This window comes from Melopsittacus undulatus (genome assembly GCF_012275295.1).
Source record: "Melopsittacus undulatus isolate bMelUnd1 chromosome W unlocalized genomic scaffold, bMelUnd1.mat.Z SUPER_W_unloc_1, whole genome shotgun sequence".
Taxonomy (NCBI): domain Eukaryota; kingdom Metazoa; phylum Chordata; class Aves; order Psittaciformes; family Psittaculidae; genus Melopsittacus; species Melopsittacus undulatus.
The window spans coordinates 2735383-2761470 of NW_022993942.1; the positions used below are offsets into that span (position 1 = coordinate 2735383).

Below are 26088 nucleotides of genomic sequence, written 5' to 3' on the forward strand. Positions count from 1 at the left end.
CCTCTGGACCAGTCACAATGGGGTGCTTTTGCATCTTCCTCCCAGTCAGGCTGATTTCAGCCTCTAGTACAGTCAACTCTTGGGATCCTCCTGTCACTCCAGAAATATAAATGGGTTCTACCCTTTTGACAGCTGGATGGCATCAGGGTACACTGTGCACTGGGATCTACTAGAGCCTTATACTTCTGTGGGACTGATGTGCCAGGCTATTTGATCCACACAGTCCAGTAAATCCAATTGTCCCTCTCTTCCACCTGGCTGGAGGTAGGGCTTTTCTAATAGTGATCACAAGATTGTTTTATTATTCATTGTTATCACAGGAGCTATAGTAAAATCAGCTCTTCCACTCCATCTGTGAAACTGCTTACCAGAGACTGAAGCCTCAGCTTTCATTGGATGATCATCCTTGACCTTTGCTTTCCTCTTCAATTCATGCACTCATTCCTCCAGATGTAGGTTTCTCTCATTTGTAGGTAGGATCGTCTCACAGTTATTTGAACTCCTGGGACATTTGTTCCACAGCTGAAATGATAGAAGGGGTGAGATTGTCTTCAAACTCTCAGAGCTGACGAATCACTTCATCCACTGTTGGTGGTGCTATGTCATGCCAGGTTATTGCTGCCAGTGAGTGGGCATATGATGACGCTTCATTCCCTGTGTATTTCCGCCATATATCGTGTACATTCGACTTCATCTGGATCTGCGGATGCATCCCTGGCATCCTGCCTGTGATAGATCATCTCTACAATGGCTCATTCTTTCAGAGCCTGGATGTCTTTCTCTAGCGAGGTCCATTTGGCTGAACAACTCTTAACATCATCCTTGTATGGAAACCTTTCTTTCACAGCTGCCAAGAGACGCCTCCAAAGGCTGAGAGACTGTTTCTCTTTTGCAACTGCTTTGTCAATTACCCCTTCCCTAACAAGTGATCCCAGCTGCTTGGCTTCCCTACCTTCTAGTTCGTGACCATCGTTCCCATTGTCCCAGCATCAGAGCAACCAGGTGATGATGTGCTCCCCTGGTTGACAGGTAAAATCTTTTTGCATATTCCGTAGCTCAGTTGAGGTCTGAGGTCGAGAAGTCATCTCCTCTTCCTCCTCTTCATGTGATTCACATTGTAATAACTCTTTTTCAGATGCTGTCCTGTATAGTAAGTGCATTGTTAATTCATCTTTCTTCACTGTGCGGGTTGCCCTTTGTTTCTCCTGTTTGCTTTTTCCCTTGTGTATAGGGACAAGCGATATTGGCAGGAATTGGTCCTCTGGTTTAGCTGCAGTGATTATGAATGTGGGTAGAGTGGCTGCAGTATCAGTTGTTGGGATTGGTGCAGGCTCTGTGCTTGGGGTTTGAGTAGCACCAGCAGCTGCACTGTCTCTTGCTTTCAGATTTTGGGTAGCTGCTGTACTTGTCACTGGGGTTGGTGTAGTTGCTGTACTTACAGTTTGAGTAGCTGTGTTGTCTGTTGCTTTGCCATCAGATCCACAGACTTTTTTTTTCCCTTTGAAAGTGCTGGATAATGTTGAACAGGGCTCTGTAAGCATAGACCAAGCCCCAGCACATTGCTATGATTTGTCCTTCTCTGTTTTGACCAGGATGACAATATACATTGTTTAAGTGTTTTGCTAGTTTTTCTGGATTTTGCACTTTTTCAGTGGTCAAGTTCCAAAGCACTGGAGGGGCCCAGTGGACTAGATACTTGCCTGGGTTCAGAAGTAACAGTCATTTTTTTTCTCCTTCTTGGTAGCTGGTGAAGTGTGGGATTTTGACTTTCGCCCTGGGAACGGTGCTGATAGTACGTATGTTTTTAGTTACTGCTCAAATGTTTACTCTGGCCAAGGACTTTCTGAGTCTCATGCTCTACCAGGGAGGAGTGAAGCTGGGAGAAAGCAGAGACAGAACACCTGACGAAAACTAGCCAAAGAGGTATTCCATACCATAGCACATCATGCCCAGGATGTAGCAGAGTTCCTGGAAGGGCTGGTGCTCTGGGGGGTTGGAGGAGGTATCGGTCAGTGCTTGGTCGGGTGGGGTGGGGTGAGTTATTGCTCGGTGGCTGGTGAGATGTTGTATTCTCTTCACTTCTTATTTCCTTTGTCATTGTTATAGGTAGTAGCAGTAGTGATTTGTGTTATACCTTAGTTATTAAACTGTTCTTATCTCAACCCGTGGGAGCTACATTCTTTTGATACTCCTCCCCAACTCTCTGGGAGTTGGGGGAGGAAGGGGGGGGGAGTGAGTGAATGAGCAGTGTGGCTGGTTTTAAACCACAATACCATACTATCCCACAAACCCTGCCACTCATAACTGTCCAGCCTCAGGGAAAATCTCTTGGCCCTCCTATATCATCGTCTAACCCTAGACAAGAGCCAAACCCGACTCTGCTTAACTTTGGAGATCAGACAGAATAGTCGTTGTCAAAATGCACTCTGCCTTTGTGCCAACATGGTGATCCCCATCACAATTAGCAGGCAGGTCTCAAAGGTATCCAATGGCCATTTAAAATCTTCAGAACTCTCAAATGCTGCTGTAAGCAGTCTGGTGAGGGGCCTTGGAAGGTAAGGGAATGTGTCCTTCATAGATTGACAACCTGAGAAGGGGAAAAAAGATGTGTAATTGCTAAACACTTCCATTATATACCTCCCAAAGTGTAGAGGGGATGACCACACTGGGAGTGCAAGCCAGACCAGTTTCATGATCAATGAGTCTCTTGTATTGCAAGTCATTATCATAAAGTACAGTGAAACAAGAACTTTAACCCATGCCCCTCAGCCAGTAAACACTAAATTAGTAAATACTGGCTGTAAGTATGGTACGACATGCTGAAACTCTGAGATCGAGAGCAGCAACTTTGAGAGCCAATAAATCAGTATTGTGATGAGTGACTATTAATCCAAAACAATGAATGCTTATCAGAAATACAATTAGACACACTCCAGTCAGATCTGTTGTTATTTCAACCCTTCCTGCCCCACGTTGGGTGCCACAAAGGACTGTCATGGTTTAAGACTAGCCAGAAACTCAGAACCACGCAGCTGTTTACTCACCCCCCTCCTTCCTTCCCCCTCTCCTGGAGGGATGTGAAGGAGAATTGAAATAATTTAACTACCATGGGTTGAGAACAGTCCAGTAACTAAAGTATAACACAAAACCACTACTGCTACCACTAATAATAATAATAATAATAATGATGATGATGATAAGGGAAAAAAACAATTGAAGAGAATATAACTGCTCACCACCTGCCAACCAGTGCCCAACCGAAGCAGAGATCTAGCCCTTCTGGGTAACTGCCCCCAGTTTATATGGTGGGCATGGCGTGTTGTGGTATGGAATACCTCTTTGGCTAGTTTAGGTCAGGTGTCCTGTCTCTGCTTCTTCCTGGCTTCTCCTACTCCCTGGCAGAGCATGAGACTCAGAAAGTCATTGGTCAGATTAAATGTTACTGAGCAGCAACTAAAAATGTGGATGTTATCAGCACTGTTCACAGGCTGAAAGTCAAAAGCACAGTAGTGCGCTGTCCTGGGTTCAGCTGTGGCAGTCATTTTTCTCCTTCTTGTAGCTGGTGCAGTGCTGTGTTTTGACTTCTGGGCTGGGAACAGTTGCTTGATAGCGAGCATGTTTTGAGGGTATTTTTGTTCAAGGTTTTTTCTGAGCACGTGCTTCAGCCAGGTGGAGGAGGGAAGGCCGGGAGGAAGGAGAGACAGGACACCTGACCCAGGCTAGCCAATGAGGTATTCCATACCATAGCACGTGATGCCCAGGATGCATACTGGGAGAGAGAGAGCAGGAGAGGGGGAGCTCTGGAGGAAAATGGAGGAGAGAGCATGCGGTGCTTGGCCGGGCAGGGTGGAGTGAGTTATGGGTCGGTGGCTGGTGGGGTGTTGTATTCTTTTCACTTGTTATTGGCTGTATCATTATTACTGTGTTATGCCTTAGCTATTAAACCGTTCTTATCTCAATCCGTGGGGGCTACATTCCTTGGATTCTCCTTCCTAACTCTCTGGGAGTTGGGGGACTTGGTTTAAACCACGACATGCACCAGCTACTAAGAAGGAGAAAAATGACTGCTACTGCTGAACCCAGGACAGTGTTCAGTCATTATTAGAAGACTGAAGTTTGGATTCCAAAGTCTACCTTAGGATTTGTGGACAGCAAGTACTGGGAGTTGATTATCTTGGCCTCAGGCAGTTATGCGAAGCAGCTAAAGTTGCAGGAAGAATATAATCTAACTTGCTGGATTTATATGATACTAAATCTGTGAGGCTACTGCACGTTCATGTGTTTGTAGAGATACCTAAAATCAAGTTTGATCAGGGGACTGGTTCACCTTCCATATGAAGATAGGCTGAGAAAGTTGGGGCCGTTCAGCCTGGAGAACAGAAGGCTATGTGGAGACCTCATAGCAGCCTTCCAGTATCTGAAGGGGGCCTATAGGGATGCTGGGGATGGACTGTTCATTAAGGACTGTAGTGACAGGACAAGAGGTAATGGGTTCAAACTTAAACAGGGGAGGTTTAGATTGTATATAAGGAAGAAATTCTTTACTGTTAGGGTGGTGAGGTACTGGAATGGGTTGCTCAGGGAAGCTGTGAATGCTCCATCCCTGGCAGTGTTCAAGGCCAGGTTGGATGAAGCCTTGGGTGGCATGGCTTAGTGTGAGGTGTCCCTGCCCATGGCAGTGGGGTTGGAACTAGATGATCTTAAGGTCCTTTCCAACCGTAACTGTTCTATGATTCTTTGTATTATACAGATGGAATTGTTTTTGTGCAGGGTTCTGCCTCCTTAGATACACCACTGCATCACGATAATTCTTTACAGTTGTTAGTGCTAATAAGGTAGTTGAGAACAGAGGAAACTTGCAAGACCTTATGAATGATAATTGTCTTACAGGATGGAAAATTTAGATTATTTTAGTCTAGTGGTATTAGAGTACTTTTATTTCAGCTTGTCAGGATTTATCTCCTTTGACATAACTTTGTAGTAGCTGCCCAAACGCTACTCTATCATTTATTTTTTTGATGTAATTAGCAAGGATAAAGAATAAATAATATTGTCCTTTGAAAATTTGCATTGAACTTCCATTGCTCTGCATGTGATCTGCAGACTCTTCTTTCATTTTGACAGTGCTTATGTTTTGTAAATGTTTGACCTTACTGAAGCACACAATCAGACTCTGTAACTCGGAGAGAGTTATAAAGCATATGTGTTTATTATGGGCCCAGGTGCAAGGGGGATTTTTCCTCCTAGCTTATACATCGAAGGGTTAAGCAAGGAGATATTTATTACACACAAACATGCATATTCCTTAGTTTCCCGAGAGAGTGGTGGGGGTATTACAGTTAATTTAGGTACTCATTATCATAAGTCTCCTCCCTTTTGGCGCTTGCGCACTGCCCTCCAGTCGTGGGCAGGGTCTTCAAGATGAAGTAAGCAGTCTTCCTCAGGGTGCACTTTTCACCTTTGGCACAGTTGGGTGCCCCAGTAATCACAAATTAGTTGAAACAAACCGTGTCTGTAGGTTTCTGATAGCTGGCAAAGGTTTAGAACAGTGTGACCTTTGTACAAAAATTATTGCAAGCAGAACAGGATTGGCAGACAGGGAGTATCCGAAGCTAGCAGATGTTCAGGAGTCACTGTCTCCAAACTAACTGATAAGTAGAAGGATGGAAAGAAATAATTCACTCTTGTTAGTAAGACTATTAAATTCTTTTATCCACCACAGACTTACGACACAAACATTGTTCTCCATCTTAGACCTAAGTTAAGTTAAAAGTATCTTAACCCTATGTTTTCCAGGCACTTGCTTTCCTTATATCATTACAGTGCTCTTTAATAATGATGGTTGATGGCCTTTTAAAACCAGGTTGTAAAGTTTTCAAGTCTAAAGTTGTATCAGAAGTAGACACTAGACTGATTAGGTAGATGGTTTATAACCAGAAACTATTCCTTGGTTTTCTGGAGGAAATGTCCAATGACAATTATTATGCTAAGTTTTTAGAAGTGTCAGTTTTTTGAGTAATCATGATTAATCAAGAAAAGAGTTCAAGTTCTAAAATACAGGAAATCTTATGTCCTGAAAAATAAACATTTTCAGTAAGTTTATGAGTAAGCTTTTTTCTTTCAGAATCCAATATTGATGTATCAGCTAAATTCTGTGAATTTTTTTTTCAGTAGGAATTTAATATGTATGGAATATAGTGTCTTATAGTTTTATGTCCTTGAATTATAATAATCCTAGTCTCCACTGTGACTGGGACAGAAAAATTGTGTGTGCCATTAACTCAAGACAGACAGAATATAAATATTACTTCTGTGAGATGATTCGGAGAAAACTCCAGGAACAAACTTGCCAACAAAGTTTTCAAGCTGACAAGCAGGTATTCTTTATTGCGGCGCCAGGAGACACGGGGGATAGCTCCTCCTAATGTGTGTCTCTCTATTGCTACACAAGCCATCCTTATATAGTCCCTGGCATACATACATATTCATGAGGCTACGTATGGATTACATCACTTTCCAGAAAGCTCCCCGCATGCGTACAGAATTGTGGTGGTGTCTCTGAGGGTCATTTACTTCTTCCAACAATCTTCATCACTTCTGGCAGCCTTTGAAGCACGTGCAGTAGATGCTTATACAAGTTTAATTGGTTCGCTAGCACCAGAGACATAATAATCCCCCTATCCTCCTACTTATCAGTTAGTTTACCCGCAGCCTATCCCGGACACCTGCTATTCCCAGATACTCCTTATCCCTGTGTCCTGTTTTTCTAGACTGTTTTTCTTAAGACCACATCAACTCTAACGATTTATCTTGTGCCAGTATGTTCTCTAGCTGTACTGTATTTTTTCTATGTATTATGCACCTCAGTAATTTTCCACTGCTACTGTTACAAAGCCATTGAACTTAACATTGCTTAAAACTAATTCTAAAGGTTTATAAATTCCATTTTGTGATTTTGTGTTCCCCTTGTTTCAATTCCCCCCTTTTTCTGTCCTTTTGCAAATTCTTTTGCAACATTTTATATATTACCATTACCATCAAAAGTCCTTTGAAATAATTTCCCATTTCTACTCGGTGCTTAATTTCATTCCTTTTCCAATCCTCATAATTTATCATAGATAGTTTACAACACCAGAGGGAACATTGTATCATATCACAAGTAATCATTATTAAAATAATTAACATCAATATTCTTGCAACCAGTTGCCTCAACCAGGAGAGATTAGGTAACCATGAAGTTAACTTTTTCCATATTTCTTCGAAACCATAGGAGGTGTCATCCATGGCCGTCTCATGAAATATCTTAGTTTGTTTCCAAATTTCCTCCAGATATGTTTCAATTCTGCCACTTTGGTCTATGTAGGAACAACAACTTTCATTGATTATGGAACAAACTCCTCCTTCTGATGCCAATAACATGTCTGGAGCCATTCGGTTTTATACCACCTTAGATAGGCTGGTTATGTCTTGTTGTTCTGCCTGCATTATATCAATGTATTTACTTTCCATTTCCTCTATGGTTGCTGAGATATTTACAATTGCTTTCTCTAATTCACTTACACCCTAAGATGGAATTAGCCCTCTCACAAAACTATGAACTGCAGTGTGCCGTTCAATAATAGGGTTAAACCTTTGCTTAATCCGTTTAACGAAACTTCTAATCCAGGTTCCGAAAGGATACCTGTCGATAATAGTAAAATTGGGTATTACAGCACCTAAGGTGCCTGCCCCTTTCCAGTTGGGGGGTAAAGTCTTATAAGCATTTTCTCCACATAACCAATACCATCCTTTCCCTTTAGGAATGGGCCACCTCTAAACTACAATACCATCTATAATTTGAATGGTGGTCTACATCTGTGGCATTTAAGCAAGTATAGTCTCCTACCCTGGTTGCTGGTGTAATACATCTTTGTGCACAGTTGTAATATTTATTGCCTGGATTAGGATTAACTATTCCAAATTTTAACCTTTCGTTTGAATACAAATTGCTAGTGTTCACCCACAGATTTGTCCATGAAACAGTGTTAGGAATTGGAACTCCAGTTCATGGGAGTTCCAGGCTTTCTCCTGATTTAGGCAACTGTGCACACACTCAACAGTCACTACGATTAAAAACTTCAATAACATTTTGCATTAATTTCAGGTATAAATTCTGGTCTCAAGCTTGTGCACCAGTTATTATATGAGTCCAAATTATGACCGACGCAATTTCATACGTAAGGGTCCCGAAGGTTCCATCTGCCATGTCTTCTCTGGCTGTGGTGCTTTCTTTATTCTTGAATAATGTATCCAAGCAGGTTGTTGCTTTATCTTCACTGCTGTAAAGGTGGTCAGTAATATCTGGTACAGTCCACTCCTCCTGTAGAGAATCTCCTGTAGAGGATCTCCTGAAAAATTCTTAACATAAACCCAGTCTCCAGATCTGAAAGGGTGAATGGGATAATCCAAATCTCTTGCTCTTGTCCCTGCTACTCTCTTATTTATCTCCTCCAATTCTTTTCCCAGATAGACCAAAAACTGTCGGAGATAGCCTTCCCCCACTTCCTGAAGACTTTCTCCTTTAACTTGGGACTGTTATGGTCTTCCACATAGAATTTCAAATGGGCTAACCTCTTCTTTCGACCGAGGTTAGTTCTAATTCTTAATAGAGCCAGTGGTAAACCTTGGTACCAATATAATTTCATTTCCTGACATATTTTACTAATTTGTTGCGTGATCAGATGGTTTATCTTATCTACGTGCCCACTGGCCCGAAGCCTGTATGGAACATGTGCTTGCCAATCAATTTCCAATTCTTGCTAATTTCTTGTAACAATTTTGCACTAAACTGCAAACCTCGGTTGGAAGAAATTGCCGCTGGTACTCCAAAGCAAGGTATTATCTCATTAAATACTGTTTTAATCACTTGTCTTGCATTATTTATCCTACAAGGGAATGCTTCTGGCCAGCCAGAAAAAGTATCTGTTAACATCAACAAATATCGATAACCCCCTTTTCTTGATAATTCAGAAAAATCTATTTGCAAGTGCTGTCCTAGGTAACTTCCTCTCACAATTGCCCCAATTTGATTTCTATTTTCAGTTTTATGCTTATTCTTAAGTCATAGCTGACATTGTTTTGTCACTGATTGAACTGTGTTGTATACATTTCTTCCTACAATTTGTTTGTCTAAATATTTATATAAAGAGTTGCTACCCCAATGAGTTTTATTATGTTCTTCCCTGAACTAACTTCCAGAGTTGGTTATAGGAGATTACAATTTGCCCATCAGGTATCTGAACCTAATCCTCTTTATTTTCCTGTCCTTTTAGATCCTCAATCAATTTTCTGTCCTCTTTGAATAGCTAGGTTTATATTTTTCAATTGTTAGTTTGCCATCAGGGATTAAGGACATGATTTGTGATTGTTCAACTGCTCGTTTGGCTTCAAAATTGGCCAAATTATTTCCAATTTCCTGATCAGAGTCACCTTGTTGATGTCCTTTACAGTACATAACAGCTACTTCTTCAGGTAGCTGAACAGCCTCCAGTAATTGTAGAATTTCTGTAGCATGTTTGTTCAAAAGTCCTCATTCTTTTCAGATATCACCATGTACATAATCAGTCCAAATATTTATCCTTTTGTCTTTAGCCAATTCCAGGGCTCTCATTAATGCTATTATTTCTGCCTTCTGGGCAGAGGTGTTCAAGGGTAAAGGTTTAGCCCCTGTTACCTGTGGAGTGGTGTTAATGGCATATCCTGCCTTTCGTTTACCATTCTTCATGAAGCTACTACCATCAGTAAACCAAGAATCAGCATCTTCCAGAGGTTTTTCTTTCAAGTCTGGTCGGCTCAAAATACAGTCTCTATGGTGGCCAAGCAGTCTTGTGTTAGTGGTTCTGTCGATTGTTCCTGCAAAAGGATGCTAGACTGACAACCTTAGTGACCACAATTTCTAAATCATCTTGTTCCACAAGGGTGGCCTGGTATTTAAAAAATGTGAAGGAGATAACCAGTGGGCTCCTTTCTGTTCCAGGATTGCTGATACAACATGGGACATTAGCACAGTAATTTTTGTTCCAAGGTGAATTTGCGAGCTTCTTCAATATTCATGACAACTGCTGCCACAGCCCTTGGGCATCTGGGCCATCCTTTGCTCACTTCATCCAGCTGTTTTGAAAAACATGTCACTGCCCTTCTGTAGGGTCCTAGTTTTCGAGCATGGACCCCCAAAGCTATTCCCTGTTCTTCACAGGAATATAGCCAAAAGGATTTAGTTACATCTGGAAGTCACAGAGCTGCAGCTCTCATTAGCTCTGTTTTTAAATTTCTAAAATCCCCCTCTGCTGAATTAGTCCATTCTAAAGAGGGAGGGTTTCCCTTCAACAGTTCATATAGTGGTCTTACCAGAACACCGTAATCATGGATCTGCACCATCCAGTCATTCCCAGTAATGTCCAGAGCTCCTTGGCGGTTGATGGTCGTGGAGTCTGACAGATGGCTTCTTTTCTAGAAGCTCCAAGTTCTCTCTGTCTTCCTGTTATTTCTTATCCTAGGTAGGAAACTCAGGTTTGGATTAGTTGGGCCTTTTGTCTGGATACCCAATAACCATTCAGTCCCAGGAAAGTTAATAATTCCACTGTCCACTGGATACATTCTTCCTTTATTTCTGTAGCAATTAATAGGTCATCCACATATTGTAACAGAGTCCCCGTCTGAGCAGGTGGCTTCCATGATCCTAGTTCTCGTGCTGATTTCCAGAAATTGCTGGACTGTTTTAAACCCTTTAGGTAATACCGTCCACGTTAATTGAGTTTTGCTTCCTGTGTCAGTATTTTCCCATTCAAAAGCAAATAAATTTTGGCTTTCTTTGGCCAATGGTAAGCAAAAGAAAGCATCCTTTAAATCCAAGATGGCAAACCATTTCTGATTATTATTATTCAATTTAGTTAATAAATCATACAAATTAGCTACTACTGGACAAATATCCTCTGCAGTTTTGTTGACTGCTCTGAGATCTTGAATCAATCTGCAACTTTTATCATCCTATTTCTTTACTTTCCAGAATATTATATTCCAATTCACATTCAATTAATAATATATGTTTTAAAATTTATCAATGACTTTTTTTTTTCCCTTTGATCTTCTAATTTTCAGGGATATTGTTTTATTCTAATTGGGCAGGCCCCCCTTTTTATTTCCACTATAACAGGCAAAGCATTTTTCACCTTACCTGGAGCTTAAGATGCCCATACTCCCAGATATACCTGATTAAGGATTTCTTCTATTTCAGGGAGGTCCTCCTGTTTGCTTTTCTGTAGAATTAAAGATAAACTCAAAATTGCAATTAACTGTTTGTTTTTAACTCTAAATTCCATTCTGCCTTCTTTAAATGTTGCTTCTCACCCTAAGAAATATTTTAGAGAATTTGGCATGCATAAAAATTTATGCATTTCTATTTGTTTTCCCAATTTGTACTTTAAGGGTTTCAGAAAGAATGCCTCGGGTTGTTTGTGGGTTTTGGGTTTTTTTTCCTCTTTTTCTTGGTGGCCAGTAGCTCCCACATCTGTAACAAATTCCTTTCTCTCAGATTTAACACCGAATAAGTTGCTCCTCTATCCACTAGAATTCCACTTTATTTCCTCTAGTTCCTACTTTTAATTTAACCAGTGGATCTGCTAGGGTAGATTCCCCAGGTCCCTGTCAGTCTGGTTCCAATTCAGTCGCTGGAGCCACACCATGGCACTACCCCCCCAAGGGCAGTCTCACTTCCAGCGTCCGAACTCTTCCCCCCCAGTTTCAAAGCAACCACCACAGCCGTGGCTATAGCACGACCCAGCTTTTTCTTTTCTAACTGTTCCTGATTCCTATACGCTCTCCATGCTTCCTCCTGTCCACATTTATTCAACAGCCCCTCAGTTCCATCCGTAAACATGTCTGTTCCCACTTGTTTGCCTGCCCCAGCACCCATCCCACGCTCAAACACAGGAGCTGCGCGAGCTCCCCCCTCCTTTCCCCCTTGGTTTTCCTTTTTTTTTTCCCCTCACAGTTGCTCACCCTGCTCTGCAGGGGCTGCAGATGCCTCTGCAACAGCACTGCTGGTTTAACCCTTTCTGAACTTGGAATGTGCATCTGCTGCTTGGTGCCAGTGACAGTGATCTCTTGCTCCTTATGAATATCAGATAGGACAGATGCAGAGGTTGCTTCTCTCGGAGGCATCTCTGATAATTTTACAGCCTATCTTCCTGATTACTGGTTTTTAACTTTAAACATCTTTCCCCAGTATCACAGGTTGAACAACATCTCTCCATCTTAACTTTCAGTTTTTCCCTGTCCTTTTCCAAAGCCAAAATTAAGGGATCTGGCGGAGCCATATTAATTTTGCATTGCGTCTGTCACTCCACGTGGTCTCTTAAAGTGAAGAACATATCGGCATACATTACTTCATGCCATTTTCCTTGCAGCCTCAAAACAACATTAATTGTAACAATGTATTATAGTTCAGGTTCCATTTTTAGGCCATTTTTCCTGATCTGCCAAAGTATACAAAGGCCACCATTGGTTACAACATTTTTCAAAACAGCTGGACAACATTTTCTTATTTCCCGAGCCCCCAGGAGACCCTCCCAGTTCTTTCCAGTGTGCCAAAATGCACCCTAAAGGACTCTTTTGCATGATCTCTTCACTCTGCTGATTTTCCATTATCAATCTCACACACACACAGGATCCCACAGACACACTCCACACAGTTACAACACTTGAAACAGACAGAGACTAAAATTCTATCAAACAAACCACAGTTAATAACACAGTTATAACATCCTGTCACCAATACCAAAATCACAAGACCAAAATCCTTAATGTCACAAGCCACAACAAGATCCAAAACCATTTCCTGCATCTTGCAGGACCCAAACCACAAGAAGCCCCCTGCTTCTTGAGGGTGTATACCAAACGGACGCTAGCAGCCGGGTATACGCCTTTACCTATGAGATTTCTTATCTTGATTTACGGAAGGCTTCCAAACCTTGCGTACGCTTACCAAACCAACCCAATGACCAATGCAGTCTTTATGCAAGATGCCCCCTGCACCTTACAGACTATACAAAAGAAAAGAATACCTTTTATGAAGATGGTCCTTGTCTGCTCCTGCAGTGACCCGAATGAGTCGAGGGGTCCCTCCGGGAAAAATTCCTGAGGGCCCTAGGGAGCCCTGTCCTCGGCGGGTCCTGCAGCCGAGCAGAGAGGGTCCCATCTGGGTCGCCAAATTGATTCAGAGAAAACTCCAGGAACAAACTTGCCAACAAAGTTTTCAAGCTGACAAGCAGGTATTCTTTATTGCGGCGCCGGGAGACACGGGGGATAGCTCCTCCTAACGTGTGTCTCTCTATTGCTGCACAAGCCATCCTTATATAGTCTCTGGGCATACATACATATTCATGAGTCTACGTATGGATTACATCATTTTCCAGAAAGCTCCCCGCATGCGTACAGAATTGTGGTGGTGTCTCTGAGGGTCATTTACTTCTTCCAACAATCTTCATCACTTCTGGCAGCCTTTGAAGCACACGCAGTAGATGCTGATACCAGTTTAATTGGTTCGCTAGCACCAGAGACATAATAATCCCCCTATCCTCCTACTTATCAGTTAGTTTACCCGCAGCCTATCCCGGACACCTGCTATTCCCAGATACTCCTTATCCCTGTGTCCTGTTTTTCTAGACTGTTTTTCTTAAGACCACATCAACTCTAACGATTTATCTTGTGCCAGTATGTTCTCTAGCTGTACTCTATTTTTTTTCTATGTATTATGCACCTCAGTAATTTTCCACTGCTACTGTTACAAAGCCATCAAACTTAACATTGCTTAAAACTAATTCTAAAGGTTTATAAATTCCATTTTGTGATTTTGTGTTCCCCTTGTTTCTAAGACCTGCAAAATATTTTGCAATATTGAGGAACATTGCAGGCTCTGCAGTTTTTAACCTCTATAACATCAAATGCCTATTTCTTCAGTATGTTAGTGGGATGATTGTTATTTTACTATGCAGAGTTCAGATTTACTATTATGTTTTTATTCAGTTATTTTAAGGTAGTTTTATTTGAATTAAATTGCAGGGTGCTTTAAATGTGTAAAATTTAGTAATATACTTTAGTCACTGACTTTATGTTTTACTCTTTTACTTATGTAGAAAGTCTACGCAGGTGGAAATTTACAGTCTGCTGTAAGTATTGTAGGAAATAGTATCTTACTGTGAAGGTCATATCAGAAAAAGTCATAGGTTTCATGCTTCATAGGTAGTATGGTTGCTTTTTTTTCATCTTGTCTTAATCCTTAGCCACTGTCAGAAGTTACTCAGCTATATGATTTTTTATGTGTTAATTTTATATACACTTTAAATAATTGTGTTTAAAAAAGTTTGTTATGAGCTATGTAGTTAGATTTAAACTCCAAGTTATTAAATAACATGCTAAAGAAATTGCAAAAGCTTGGCTAATTTGGCAGCTCATTAAGAAGTGTTTAGAGTGATAACTGGAGAATATAAAATGAATTATGAATTACTTTCTTTAAAAAATATAAGAAATATAAGAAAGATTGTCTGAAAAGTTATCAAATTTGACAGCTCTATGAATTGCTCCTCTTGACAACTAATTCCTCCTTCACTTGCAAAAACAGAGGAGGGGAAAATAAGGCAGTGTTTAAAATGCTCTTGAATGAGGTTAACTTGGTTGATATGTGCAGAGCTGTCCAGGTTCTAAACTGCTTCTGCAGCATGGTAATTCCCATATCCCAGGGCCATCATTTGCCAGATCTTCTCCCAGCTGTTTGGGAGGAAAAGGAATTGGGTTTCTCATGAAAATTACTCTAGTTTCATCAGCTAGGCCTATATTCAGGGCAGAATGTGAGGAAGGAGCCACCTTTCTCTAGGAACAATGGAAGCTCCTGAAATAGAGAAGATGTCTGTTTTCCCTTAGGATTTTAGTATATGGGCTTAGGATAATACTTAGGATATAGTATACTTTACTATATAGTCTATAGATATACTTTAGTAAATGGGCTTAGGATAAAGACAGTGGTTTTATCCTTATATGTTGCATTGCTGAAGGTTCAGAATTCATCCCTCTATAGGGAATTGATACAGCCAAGTATCCAAGTTCACAAGCTTAAGAAAAGATACTTTGATTGCAGTGCCAAACACAGAAGTTCAGAATGATTAAGATCTATAACTTCCCATTCATCCTACACTAATCTCTTCTGTACATATGCAGCCGCATCTGGAATATTGCATCCAGTTCTGGGCCCCTCAGTTCAAGAAGGACAGGGAATTGCTTGAAAGAGTCCAGCACAGAAGCACAAAGATGATGGAGTACAACACCTCCCTTATGAGGAGAGGCTGAGGGAGCTGGGTCCCTTTATCTTGGAGGAGACTGAGGGGTGACCTCCTCAGTGTTTACATATATGTAAAGGGTGGGTGTCAGGATGATGGAGCTAGGGTTTTTTCAGTGATATCCAGTGGTAGGACAAGGGGCAGTGGGTGTAAACTGGAGCATAGGAGGTTCCACGTTAACATCAGGAAGAACTTCTTTACTGTAAGAGTGACTGGAACAGGTTGCCCAGGGGGTTTGTGGAGTCTCCTACGTTGGAGATATTCAAGGCCCGCCTGGACAAGTTCCTGTGTGATGTACTGTAAGTTTCCCTGCTCTTGCAGGGGGGTTGGACTAGATGATCTTTAGAGGTCCCTTCCAACCCTTGGGATTCTATGAATTCCTTGAAATCTGTGTGTGATAAATGCACAAAGATAAAAGCTTCAGCTATGTAATCAAGGCACACAGAAGGCAATTATAAACTCAAATATTGATGAATACTGACACGTAAATGTTATCACCGAACTAATGAATCAAATGTAATATCAGGTTTTTTTCAGGTCACGTATTTTTCCTGATCTTTTCCAAATAGCTGTATGACAAATAGCTTTTAGGAGAAATATTGCAAACATATCATTGAACATAAGAAAGCTCAATTTTGTATTATTTTTGAATATTTATTTAAGAACATATTACTGGTTTGTCTGTTTTGGTTTTTTTTCAGCATTAATAATGATTACTCATGTAATCGCTATTATTAAAAAGTCTTGGAGAGGAATATAAATAAAATGCTTATTTTTCCTTTATTAGCAACCATCTTCTGTAGTCACATCTACTGTTCACCTGGGACTTCCAGTGCAAGCTAAATTTGTTCAGTCGACTGTTACACCTGTCAGTGGTTCATCTGCTGCGACTCTGCCAGGAGGCTCTATTCTCTCCCATACCACAGTAAGTAGTAACAATATAAAAACCAAAAGATGTGTGAAGAAAAGGATGTTTGTAATTACGTGTTTTTTTCAGAAGTGAATTTTAATGTTCTTATGTTTAATGTTCATGTAGGACATGCAGTGAGAGGACAAGGGGGAATGGATTTAAGCTGAAAGAGGGGAGATTTAGATTACGTATTGGGCAACCTGGTCTAGTGGAAGGTGTCCCTGCCCATGACAGTGGATTGGAACTAGATGAGCTTTAAAGTCCCTTCCAACCCAAACCATTATATGATTCTATATTTGCTTTTATCAGGAACATGATCCCAGAAATTGATAATGAATGTATAGTCACACTGTTACACATGTGTTAAGCGATTGTGAGGCGTCTGTAAAGGAAGAGGCTAAACACACACACACACACACACAAACACACTGCTTTCACAACTAGTTCTACTTTATTTACTCAAGCGTGGTAATATATAGCATACAGATATGGGTCTGAGCCATGAAACCAAACAGCAACTACATCATTCTCAGGGACTGTTTTCAGTCACTTAAAATTCCATTCTATGAACAGTCACTCCCCAGGCTGTTTTCCAGCTCGACCTTGCACCCAAATGCTCCCTGGCTTACTCAAGACCCAGGTGCACTCTCAGTAATTCTTCTTCTTCTTTAATTATCCACGTAGTGGGAACAGGGTGGCTTGCAGTTCCCACATCTCCCCCTTTTTTGTTTTGCATGATACTTTGACTTCAGTTCACAAGTTGGCAACAAATCTCTAGGTGCTATCTCTGGCAGTGTTCAATGACAGTTTGGACAGAGCCTTGGGTGACATGGTCTAGTGTGAGGCATCCCTGCCCGTGGCAGGGGGGTTGGAACTAGATGATCTTAAGGTCCTTTCCGACCCTAACCATTCTATGATTCTATGACATGGAGGAAAAGCAAAGCAAAGCAGTGATGTCCAGACTCCAAAGACAAGATCTCACCAGTGCGTTGGCCAGGCGGACTGGGAGTCTTGGTAACCTGGAGAATAGATGCTGTTACTTCCAAAAGCACAGTCCTTGGCTTTCCTTATCCCCTTCTCTGCTTGAGGAGTCTTAAATCACACAAGATCAGTTTCTTGACATTAGCATTTAAAGATGGAAAGTTCAAATACAGTAGTTACTTATTATATTATTATTACTTACAATAGTTATTTATGCTAACTTTTGTTTTTTTACTGTGAGAATGATGAAACCTGCTTAAGGTGACCCTGCTTGAGCAGGGGATTTGGACTAAATCATCTCTCATGCCAACCGCAGGCTGCTTGGCCTGCCCTTCCCTCCTGGATGGCCCTCTTATAATGGAGGAGGCCATCCCTCACATCAGGGTTTGGCATGGCATGTGTTTCCACTTCTCAATGCCTGCTGGGTTGCAGCCAACAGTAGAGCCAAAGGTTCTTGGTGGCAAACACAGAGGCCAACCCAGTCATGGCCTTAAATATGGTAGGAGGCATTTAGCCGACCTTAGTCTTAGCATCTTGTTGTCAATGCAGTTTCACCTGCCTCATCCAGTAACAACTTGCTACTATGGCAAAGCACACACTGATTTACATTAGCAGTATAACTACTACAGGGTACAGCAGTGCTTTGAAGATGCTCATGGTAGTGAAGGACCAGCCAAAGAAATTTCCTACCAGTTGTGTTCTCCCACCCTCTTAATTTGTTCCATTAGCTGTTTTATAACACTGTCATTGTGATGTACAGTTACTAGGATTTTTCTAGATACTGCCTTAGCATTTTCTAGCAGCTGTTGTAAATTTGCATGCTCTAACATCTCTTTTACAAGTGACAAATCCAAATGCCACAAGGTGTAGTTTCTTATTAGCAACTGGCTAGTAAATACAAGTGGTTTATTTACAAAATCACAGCCTCTAATAATAGCTATGTTGCAAGCACACATATTTGAATTGTTAACCATGATCTGGTTATGGAGACTTTTCAATTGCCCCCAAGTGATGTTTTACAAATCATAGAATCATAGAATAGTTAGGATTGGAAAGGACCTCAAGAGCATCTAGTTCCAACCCCCCTGCCGTGGGCAGGGACACCTCACACTAAGCCATGCCACCCAAGGCTTCATCCAACCTGGCCTTGAACACTGCCAGGGATGGAGCATTCACAACCTCCCTGGGCAACCCATTCCAGTACCTCACCACCCTAACAGTAAAGAATTTCTTCCTTATATCCAATCTAAACCTCTGCTGTTTAAGTTTCAACCCATTACCCCTTGTCCTATCACTATAGTCCCTAATGAATAGTCCCTCCCCAGCATCCCTATAGGCCCCCTTCAGATCCTGGAAGGCTGCTAAGAGGTCTCCATGCAGCCTTCTCTTCTCCAGGCTGAACAGCCCCAACTTTCTCAGCCTGTCTTCATATGGGAGGTGCTCCAGTCCCCTGATCATCCTCGTGGCCCTCCTCTGGACTTGTTCTAACAGTACCATGTCCTTTTTATGTTGGGGACACCAGAACTGAACACAATACTCCAAGTGAGGTCTCACAAGAACAGAGTAGAGGGGCAGGATCACCTCCTTCGACCTGCTGGTCACGTTCCTTTTGATGCAGCCCAGGATACAGTCAGCTTTCTGGGCTGAGAGTGCACACTGCTGGCTCATGTTCATTTTCTCATTGACCAACACCCCCAAGTCCTTCTCCGCAGGACTACCATGAATTTCCTTTTTATCCAATCTGTAGCTGTTCCTGGGATTGCTCCAACCCAGGTGTAGGACCTTACACTTGTCATGGTTAAACTTCATGAGGTTGGCATCAGCCCACCTCACAAGTGTGTCAAGGTCCCTCTGAATGGCATTCCTTCCCTCCACAATATCAACCAAACCACACAGCTTGGTGTCATCGGCAAACTTGCTGAGGGCACACTCAATTCCATTGTCCATGTCAGCGACAAAGATATTAAACAAGACCGGTCCCAGCACCAATCCCTGAGGGACACCACTCATTACTGGTCTCCAGCTGGACATTGAACCGTTGACCACAACTCTTTGAGTGCGACCATCCAGCCAGTTCTTTATCCACCGAGTGGTCCACCTATCAAATTGATGACACTCCAATTTTGAGACAAGGATGTCATGTGGGACATCATGCCCTTTTCTCTTCCTCTGTCTCATTCTGCTTGGGGTCTTCAAGTTCAGCTCCTGCAGCTGAGGCATCGGGTTCTTTAACTTGTCTGTTCAGCCTATGGTATGGCTTGACAAACTGCAGGCAGCTGCCGCGGACCTGTAGGTAGGAGGACACAAGCATACCCCCTCCCCCAGGTTATCACTTCCACTGGCCCTTCCCATTTCTGCAGGCCCAAAGGATCACGATACCACACTTTAGCATGTTCTGAAGGTGGACTATCAGAGCCAAAGTGTTGTACTGCAGTGACAGGAGTATTCATGGAAGATTGAGTGCAATTTAAAAAATTCAGTGTATAGATGGCATTGTCTAATTGTTCCTGAGGAAATATATTCCCCCTTTCTTGTTTTTGTAGTATGGATTTCAGAACAGCATGAGTTCATTCCACAATCCCCTAGCCTGGAGGGGAGTGGGGAATACCAGTGACATGTGTGACACCCCATTGCTGTAAAAATCATGATAAAGCTAATGAATTATATGCAGGGCTATTATCTGTTTTCAACTGGGAAAGAACTGCTAAGGTACAAAGCATGCATTAAATGTCAGATAACATCATGAGCCTTCTATCCTTTATGGGCAGAGGCTGAAATCATATGTGAAAATGGGTCAACAGACACATGAACGTATTTAAAGTCACCAAAGGAAGCAATGTGTTTAACATCTGTTTGTCAAATCTCATTCACCTTTAAGCCATGGCAAATGAGGATTGAGCTGTTGACTGACAGTCAGGGCAAGACCTGACAATTTGCTTTGCTTGAGAAGAAGACAGGTTAAACTGTTTCTTTAAGGCAGAGGCATTCTGATGAAAAAAGGAATGTGAAGCAGCTGCAGAAGTAAACTGCACAGTATTATCAGTCAAGGAGTCTGCTATGTCATTACCCGCAGTTAAAGGGCCAGGCAGGTTGGAATGTGATCTAATATGACCAAGAAAAACAGAATAATTCCTAGTTTCCAAACAATGTTTTAGCTTCAGCAAAATGTCAAAAAGTTCACGGTTATTGATTTCTTTTAACACACTAAAAGGGAGGTGTGGTAATAATTGAATAATATATTCTGAGTCGCAAACAATGTTTAAGAGTTCTGCAGGGAACAACTGTAGCCCATGTAAGACTGCAGCAATATCAACAAGCTGCATAGAGCGATCCACATGTGTAACAAAGGATTGCCAGGAATCATTTTCAAACCAAACCACAGCAGCTTTGCCAGTTTTTCCAGAACCATCAACAAAAATGGTTTTAGTATCCTGAATGGGTTGTATTTGAATTACAAATAGCTCCTGTAGATCAAAATCTGAAAAAACTTTTATCAATTTTTGTTTCAGAGTATCATAATTTTTTTTCCTGTAAAGTCTGCTAACACTATTTGGAAAGAAACAGATTGAGCAAAAAGGAAGTGAAAGTCTGTTACAGTTAATGGTAAATACAATTCTGCAGGGTCGTTGCCTGTTAAATGTTGAACCCTCATAGGGCCTTTGGTGATTAAGTCAACAATCATATCTAACGGTTCTGTCACAGTCTGTCTTTGGGTAGGTGATAAAAAACCCCATTCCAGAAAGTAAACAGAGTTACTGTCAATTTGACTTGATGAAATTCAACAAGGGCAAGTGTAGAGTCTTGCATCTGGGGAAGAACAACCCCATGTACCAGTACAGGTTGGGGGTTGACCTGCTGGAAAGGAGTGAAGGGGAAAGGGCAATGTGCCCTTGTGGCCAAGAAGGCAAATGGCATCCTAGGGTGCATTAGAAAGGGTGTGGTTAGTAGGGCAAGAGAGGTTCTCCTCCCCCTCTACTCTGCCTTGGTGAGGCCGCATCTGGAATATTGCATCCAGTTCTGGGCCTCTCAGTTCAAGAAGGACAGGTAATTGTTTGAAAGAGTCCAGCACAGAGCCACAAAGATGATGAAGGGAGTGGAACACCTCCCTTATGAGGAGAGGCTGAGGGAGCTGGGTCTCTTTAGCTTGGAGGAGACTGAGGGGTGACCTCATCAGTGTTTACAAATATGTAAAGGGTGGGTGTCAGGATGATGGAGCTAGTTTTGTTTCAGTGATATGTAGTGATAGGACAAGGGGCATTGGGTGTAAACTGGAGTGTCGACGCAGGAGTCATGGACAACGTGGAGAATGATCAAAGTGATCAAGCGATTGCCAAAGTTTATTTAGATACAGTGCTCCTTTTATACCTTTATACCCTTAGGTTTCTTATGTAACAGCCTTGGATACTGAGCTCTAATTGGTTAGTCTAGAGGTTACTACCGTTTACAAAGGTAATGTTTATAACTTGTTATAATTGCGATTAAATACCTTACTGTAAAAATACAGTGGGAAACTACAACCTTGGCAGAGATCATTCTCTGCACATTTTCAGGTGAAAATTACAGAGGCCTAACAAGACAATTGACCTTGCTTATGCCTGCCAAGAATCTTCTTACTTTACAGTAATAAGGCTCAGGGTATCGAGATCGCTCACTACATGGCCTTGGCTCTTTAAGAATTCCCACACTGGAGCATAGGAGGTTCCATGTTAACATCAGGAAGAACTTCTTTACTGTAAGAGTGACAGAGCACTGGAACAGGTTTCCCAGGGGGGTTGTGGAGTCTCCTACGCTGGAGATATTCAAGGCCCTCCTGGGCAAGTTCCTGTGTGATGTATTCTTGGTTACCCTGCTCTTGCAGGGGGTTGGACTAGATGATCTTTTGAGGTCCCTTCCAACCCTTGGGATTCTGTGATTCTGTGACATATAACTCCTAATGGCCGTCATTGCATATTAACAAGCAGAGAAATCAGCAAGTGTAAATGCACTCTATCTGCCTGTAGCCTCTCAGTTTTTTGAGTCACTGTATTCAAAGCGTCAATAGCTTTAGGGGCAAGCTAATGAGGAGAATTCACGTCTGAGTCCCCTCATAATAAATCAAAGAGTGGTTCAAGGTCAGCGTTAGTAATACCCAGCATAGGACGCACACAATTAATAGTACCTAAGAGCTTCTGTAAATTATTCAAATTTGTGATTTTGTTTGCCAGTTTTAGCTTCTGAGGCTTTACTGTTCTTTCAGTTAGCACCCACCCCAAATATTTCCAGGGTGACATTCTTTGTATTTTTTTCCTGGGCAATTTGTAGTCAAAAACAACATAAATTTTCTGTTAAATGCTTAACAGTAGTTTCTAAATATTGTTCTATTTCTGCACTGGCCAAAATGTCATCCATATAATGATAAATTATCGATTCAGGAAATGAGCTCCTAGTTGGTGATACAGCCGTGGAAACTACTAGCTGACAGATTGCTGGACTGTTCATCATTCCTTGCAGCAAAACAGTCCATTGATATCTTTGCATAGGAGCAGCACAGTTGATGGTACTTGTTGTCAAATCCAACCCAGCGCTGCCTGTTGTGGCAGCTGCAAGGTTAAAGATTGAGCGTTTGCTGCAAAAACCCTGTTGTTTTGAGGGGCACTGGGTTTCGCCGTGCTCCCCCTGGAGTTTCCCAACAAAGGATTTCCATCCTTATCAAAGTTAGGATATCACTGGAGCTATCAGTGTAAATCTTTCTTGCATCTGGGACAGAGTTGTGATGGTGTTTTTTCTGCTTTTGTTTATTTTTTGGGACACATTTTACAAATATGTCCTTCCTGTCTACAGTTAAAATATTTTTGCTGACTCATATTAAGTTTCAGTAATGCAGCAGCCAATACAGAAGCCTTATGAGTTTCTATACTGATATTCTGACATGTTTTAATAAACTCAGCAATGCCTGTAAATTTTTCCCTGACTGGGGCTAAAGCAGCTTTGCAGTCTCCATTTGCATTTTCATATGCCAGCTGAAATAAAAGTGCATGAGGGGCCTCAGGATTATCCGTCTGCCTTTGTATAGCATTGTTTAATCGGTCTATGAAAGACACATAGGGTTCCTGAGACCCTTGGCAAACAGTTGCAAAAGAAGTAGTTTTCTTCCCTGATTCAGGTACTTGCCTCCAGGCTTGTACAGACATACGGGTGGCTTGCTGGAATACCAGAGGGTTTAGATTAATTTGATCATAAGGTTGCAACCATTGCCCAGAACCTGTTAACGTGTCAGCATCTACTGGTATTCCTCTTTGAACGTTATCTAATACCTGTAAAGCCACTAAGTTATATTCCAATCTCCACACCGAGTATTGAGCAGGTTTCAAAATTGTTCGCATTAAAGCATTCCAGTCCCATGGAACTAGCCATCATTTCTAGAAGACCTAAAGTATAAGGACTTTGAATTCCTTTTTCCATCCATTTTTTTCAGTTCCTTAAATACTGCATACGGAATATTTTCATGTACTGGTTGTTGTTGTCCCTGCCCATCTGTTCTATAAAATACAGGAAAAGCAAAAGCCATGTCTCCAGTAAAATCACCATCCTCTGTCACTTTCCCCATATGTTTTTGTATGCCTTCTGGTTAACTAACGGCTGGTCAAACAGTCAAGGGAGGTGCGGTAGGTTGAGGAGCATGAGAAATATTCAATGTGAATGCCTTTAATGGTGTCAAAGGTAGGTATAAATTTTTCTTCTTTTCTGAATCTACAGAGCCAGGATCAAAGGGGTCATCAGGCTTCTTAGAAAAGATATTTTCATTGTTCTGTCCTTGCTCTTTCAAATTGTCAGTATTTTGATTATTTGTTTTATCATGTTTCTGAATGATATCCTCAGCAGGTTGTAAATTAGATAACGCAGAATAGACAAAACACCATGTCACTATTAAATCAACAGGAACCTTCATACCAAGGCGATTTCAAGTCTCAAAATGTTCTTCCACTCTCTCCCATATCCAAGTATGAAATGACCCTGTTGATGGAAACCAGTTGCAATTTGTTTTTACCCATAACAAAAGATTCATTACTTGCTACTCAGACAAATTATATTCAGATGATATTAAAATTTGCTGTAAAACTTTAAAATATAATTTCTTTTCAGCTGATTCTACTTGTCCCATTTTTCTAATGAAATCCCGTAATTCCCCATTCAACAAGTATTACTGACCTTTAACAGGTGAATGTCGGTACCAGAAATTCCCTGTCGGATTGGGCAGGCACCACAATGTCGAGCAGTTTAGTTACCACACATGGAGGGCACCATTTGTGGCATCTGTAAAGACAAAAGCTGAACACACACACACACACACACAAACACTGCTTTCCAACTAGTTCTACTAGTTCTACTTTATTTACTCAAGCATGGCAATGTATAGCATACAGGGTCTGAGCCATGAAACCAAACAGCAACTATATCATTCCCAGTGACTGTTTTCAGTCACTATAAATTCCATTCTATAAACAGTCACTCCCCAGGCTGTTTACCAGCTCAACCTTGTACCCAAGTGCTCCCTGGTTTACTCACGACCCAGGTGCACTATTAGCAATTCTTCTTTAATTATCCACATAGCGGGAACAGGACAGCTTGCAGTTCCCACAAGTGATAACCTCAATTTTATTTTCTACTGTTTCCTAGATGATAAAAAAGTGGGTAGTATAGATTCAGTTTTAAGCTTCTTTTAAAAGAAAACAAACTTAAATCAGCTGGACTCAAGTACTGTTTCAGTAGTGGGCATGTGTGTTTGCCCCTGTTGAGAGTGGTGGTATCTGCTGTGTGGCCACTGGTGTTGCAGGATCCATGGCATCACCTGTGGCATCACAGTGCAGGTGCATGGTTTAGCTTGTAACTGTGTACAGTGACAGCTCAGATCCAGATGATACGACACTGTGGTATAGATAATTGTAAACCTGATGACATGACCACAGAACTTTGGGAATTGACTTGTTTGTATTAAGATACAAATTTACAGAAAGTTGTATTACAGAAGTCACATCATCATGGTGATCTTAAAGGGCTGGGTAATAGCAACTCATTTTTAGTGGTACATTAATTTCTGTAATAAAAAGAACTTTAAATGAAGACTCTCACTGTTCATTAAAGGGTGATAAAATTAGGGTTAAAAGCAAGTAAAGTCAATGGTTTAATTTTGTCAGGCTGTATTTGAAAAGAAACAAGTTTTTCTTGTCAGGCTTTCAAGAACTTTATGGTTGAGTAAAAGAATTAAAGGAAGATAATTACCTGGGTGTGTGGTTTGTTTGGTTTTGTTTATTTTTATTTTTTTATTACAAAATATTAACAGGTATCAGTAGCTACATCAAGTGCTCAGAGTTTATTCAAGACAACAGTAGCAATTGGAACATCAGCTTCTCAACAACTTGCAGTAATAGCTGCTGGACAAACTAAAGCTTCAGCACAAACACAGAGTCAGCCTCGACTGTCACTTCCACCTCATACAACAGCACAAGTACCAGGACAGCCCCAGGTCATACCAAGCTCTCCTGTACCTGGAATTACAGTTGTATCACAGGTAAGTTTTCTTAGTACTTCATAATCTTCTCAGGTCTATTCAGAAGCAGGAAGAACTTTTTCTTCATGCAATCACACTTCCTGTGATGGAACAAATATTTTACAAACAAGAAACCTTTCCCTTCATTTCAGCTAAATGGGATACGTATTCTGAGATGAACACTTGTGGTCAGCTTTCCCCATCCTACCATGTATGTGTCAGTTGTGAAAGAACTATTCTCTTTCTGCTAACAGACCAATCAGGCCTTCAGTCTATGAACTTCATTATTATCATGTTGCTGG

At 41.3% G+C, this 26088-nt stretch overlaps 1 protein-coding gene across 1 annotated transcript in view; it reads left to right on the top strand.

The window, feature by feature from the left end:
- Nucleotides 1–26088, top strand: part of LOC117438186 (transcription initiation factor TFIID subunit 4-like) — a 274292-nt gene that overhangs the window by 16861 nt on the left and 231343 nt on the right. Inside the window, exons 3-4 of the mRNA XM_034073658.1 lie at nt 16156–16293; nt 25580–25807. Coding sequence (XP_033929549.1) covers nt 16156–16293; nt 25580–25807 — 366 coding nt within the window. The remainder of the gene's footprint in view (nt 1–16155; nt 16294–25579; nt 25808–26088) is intronic.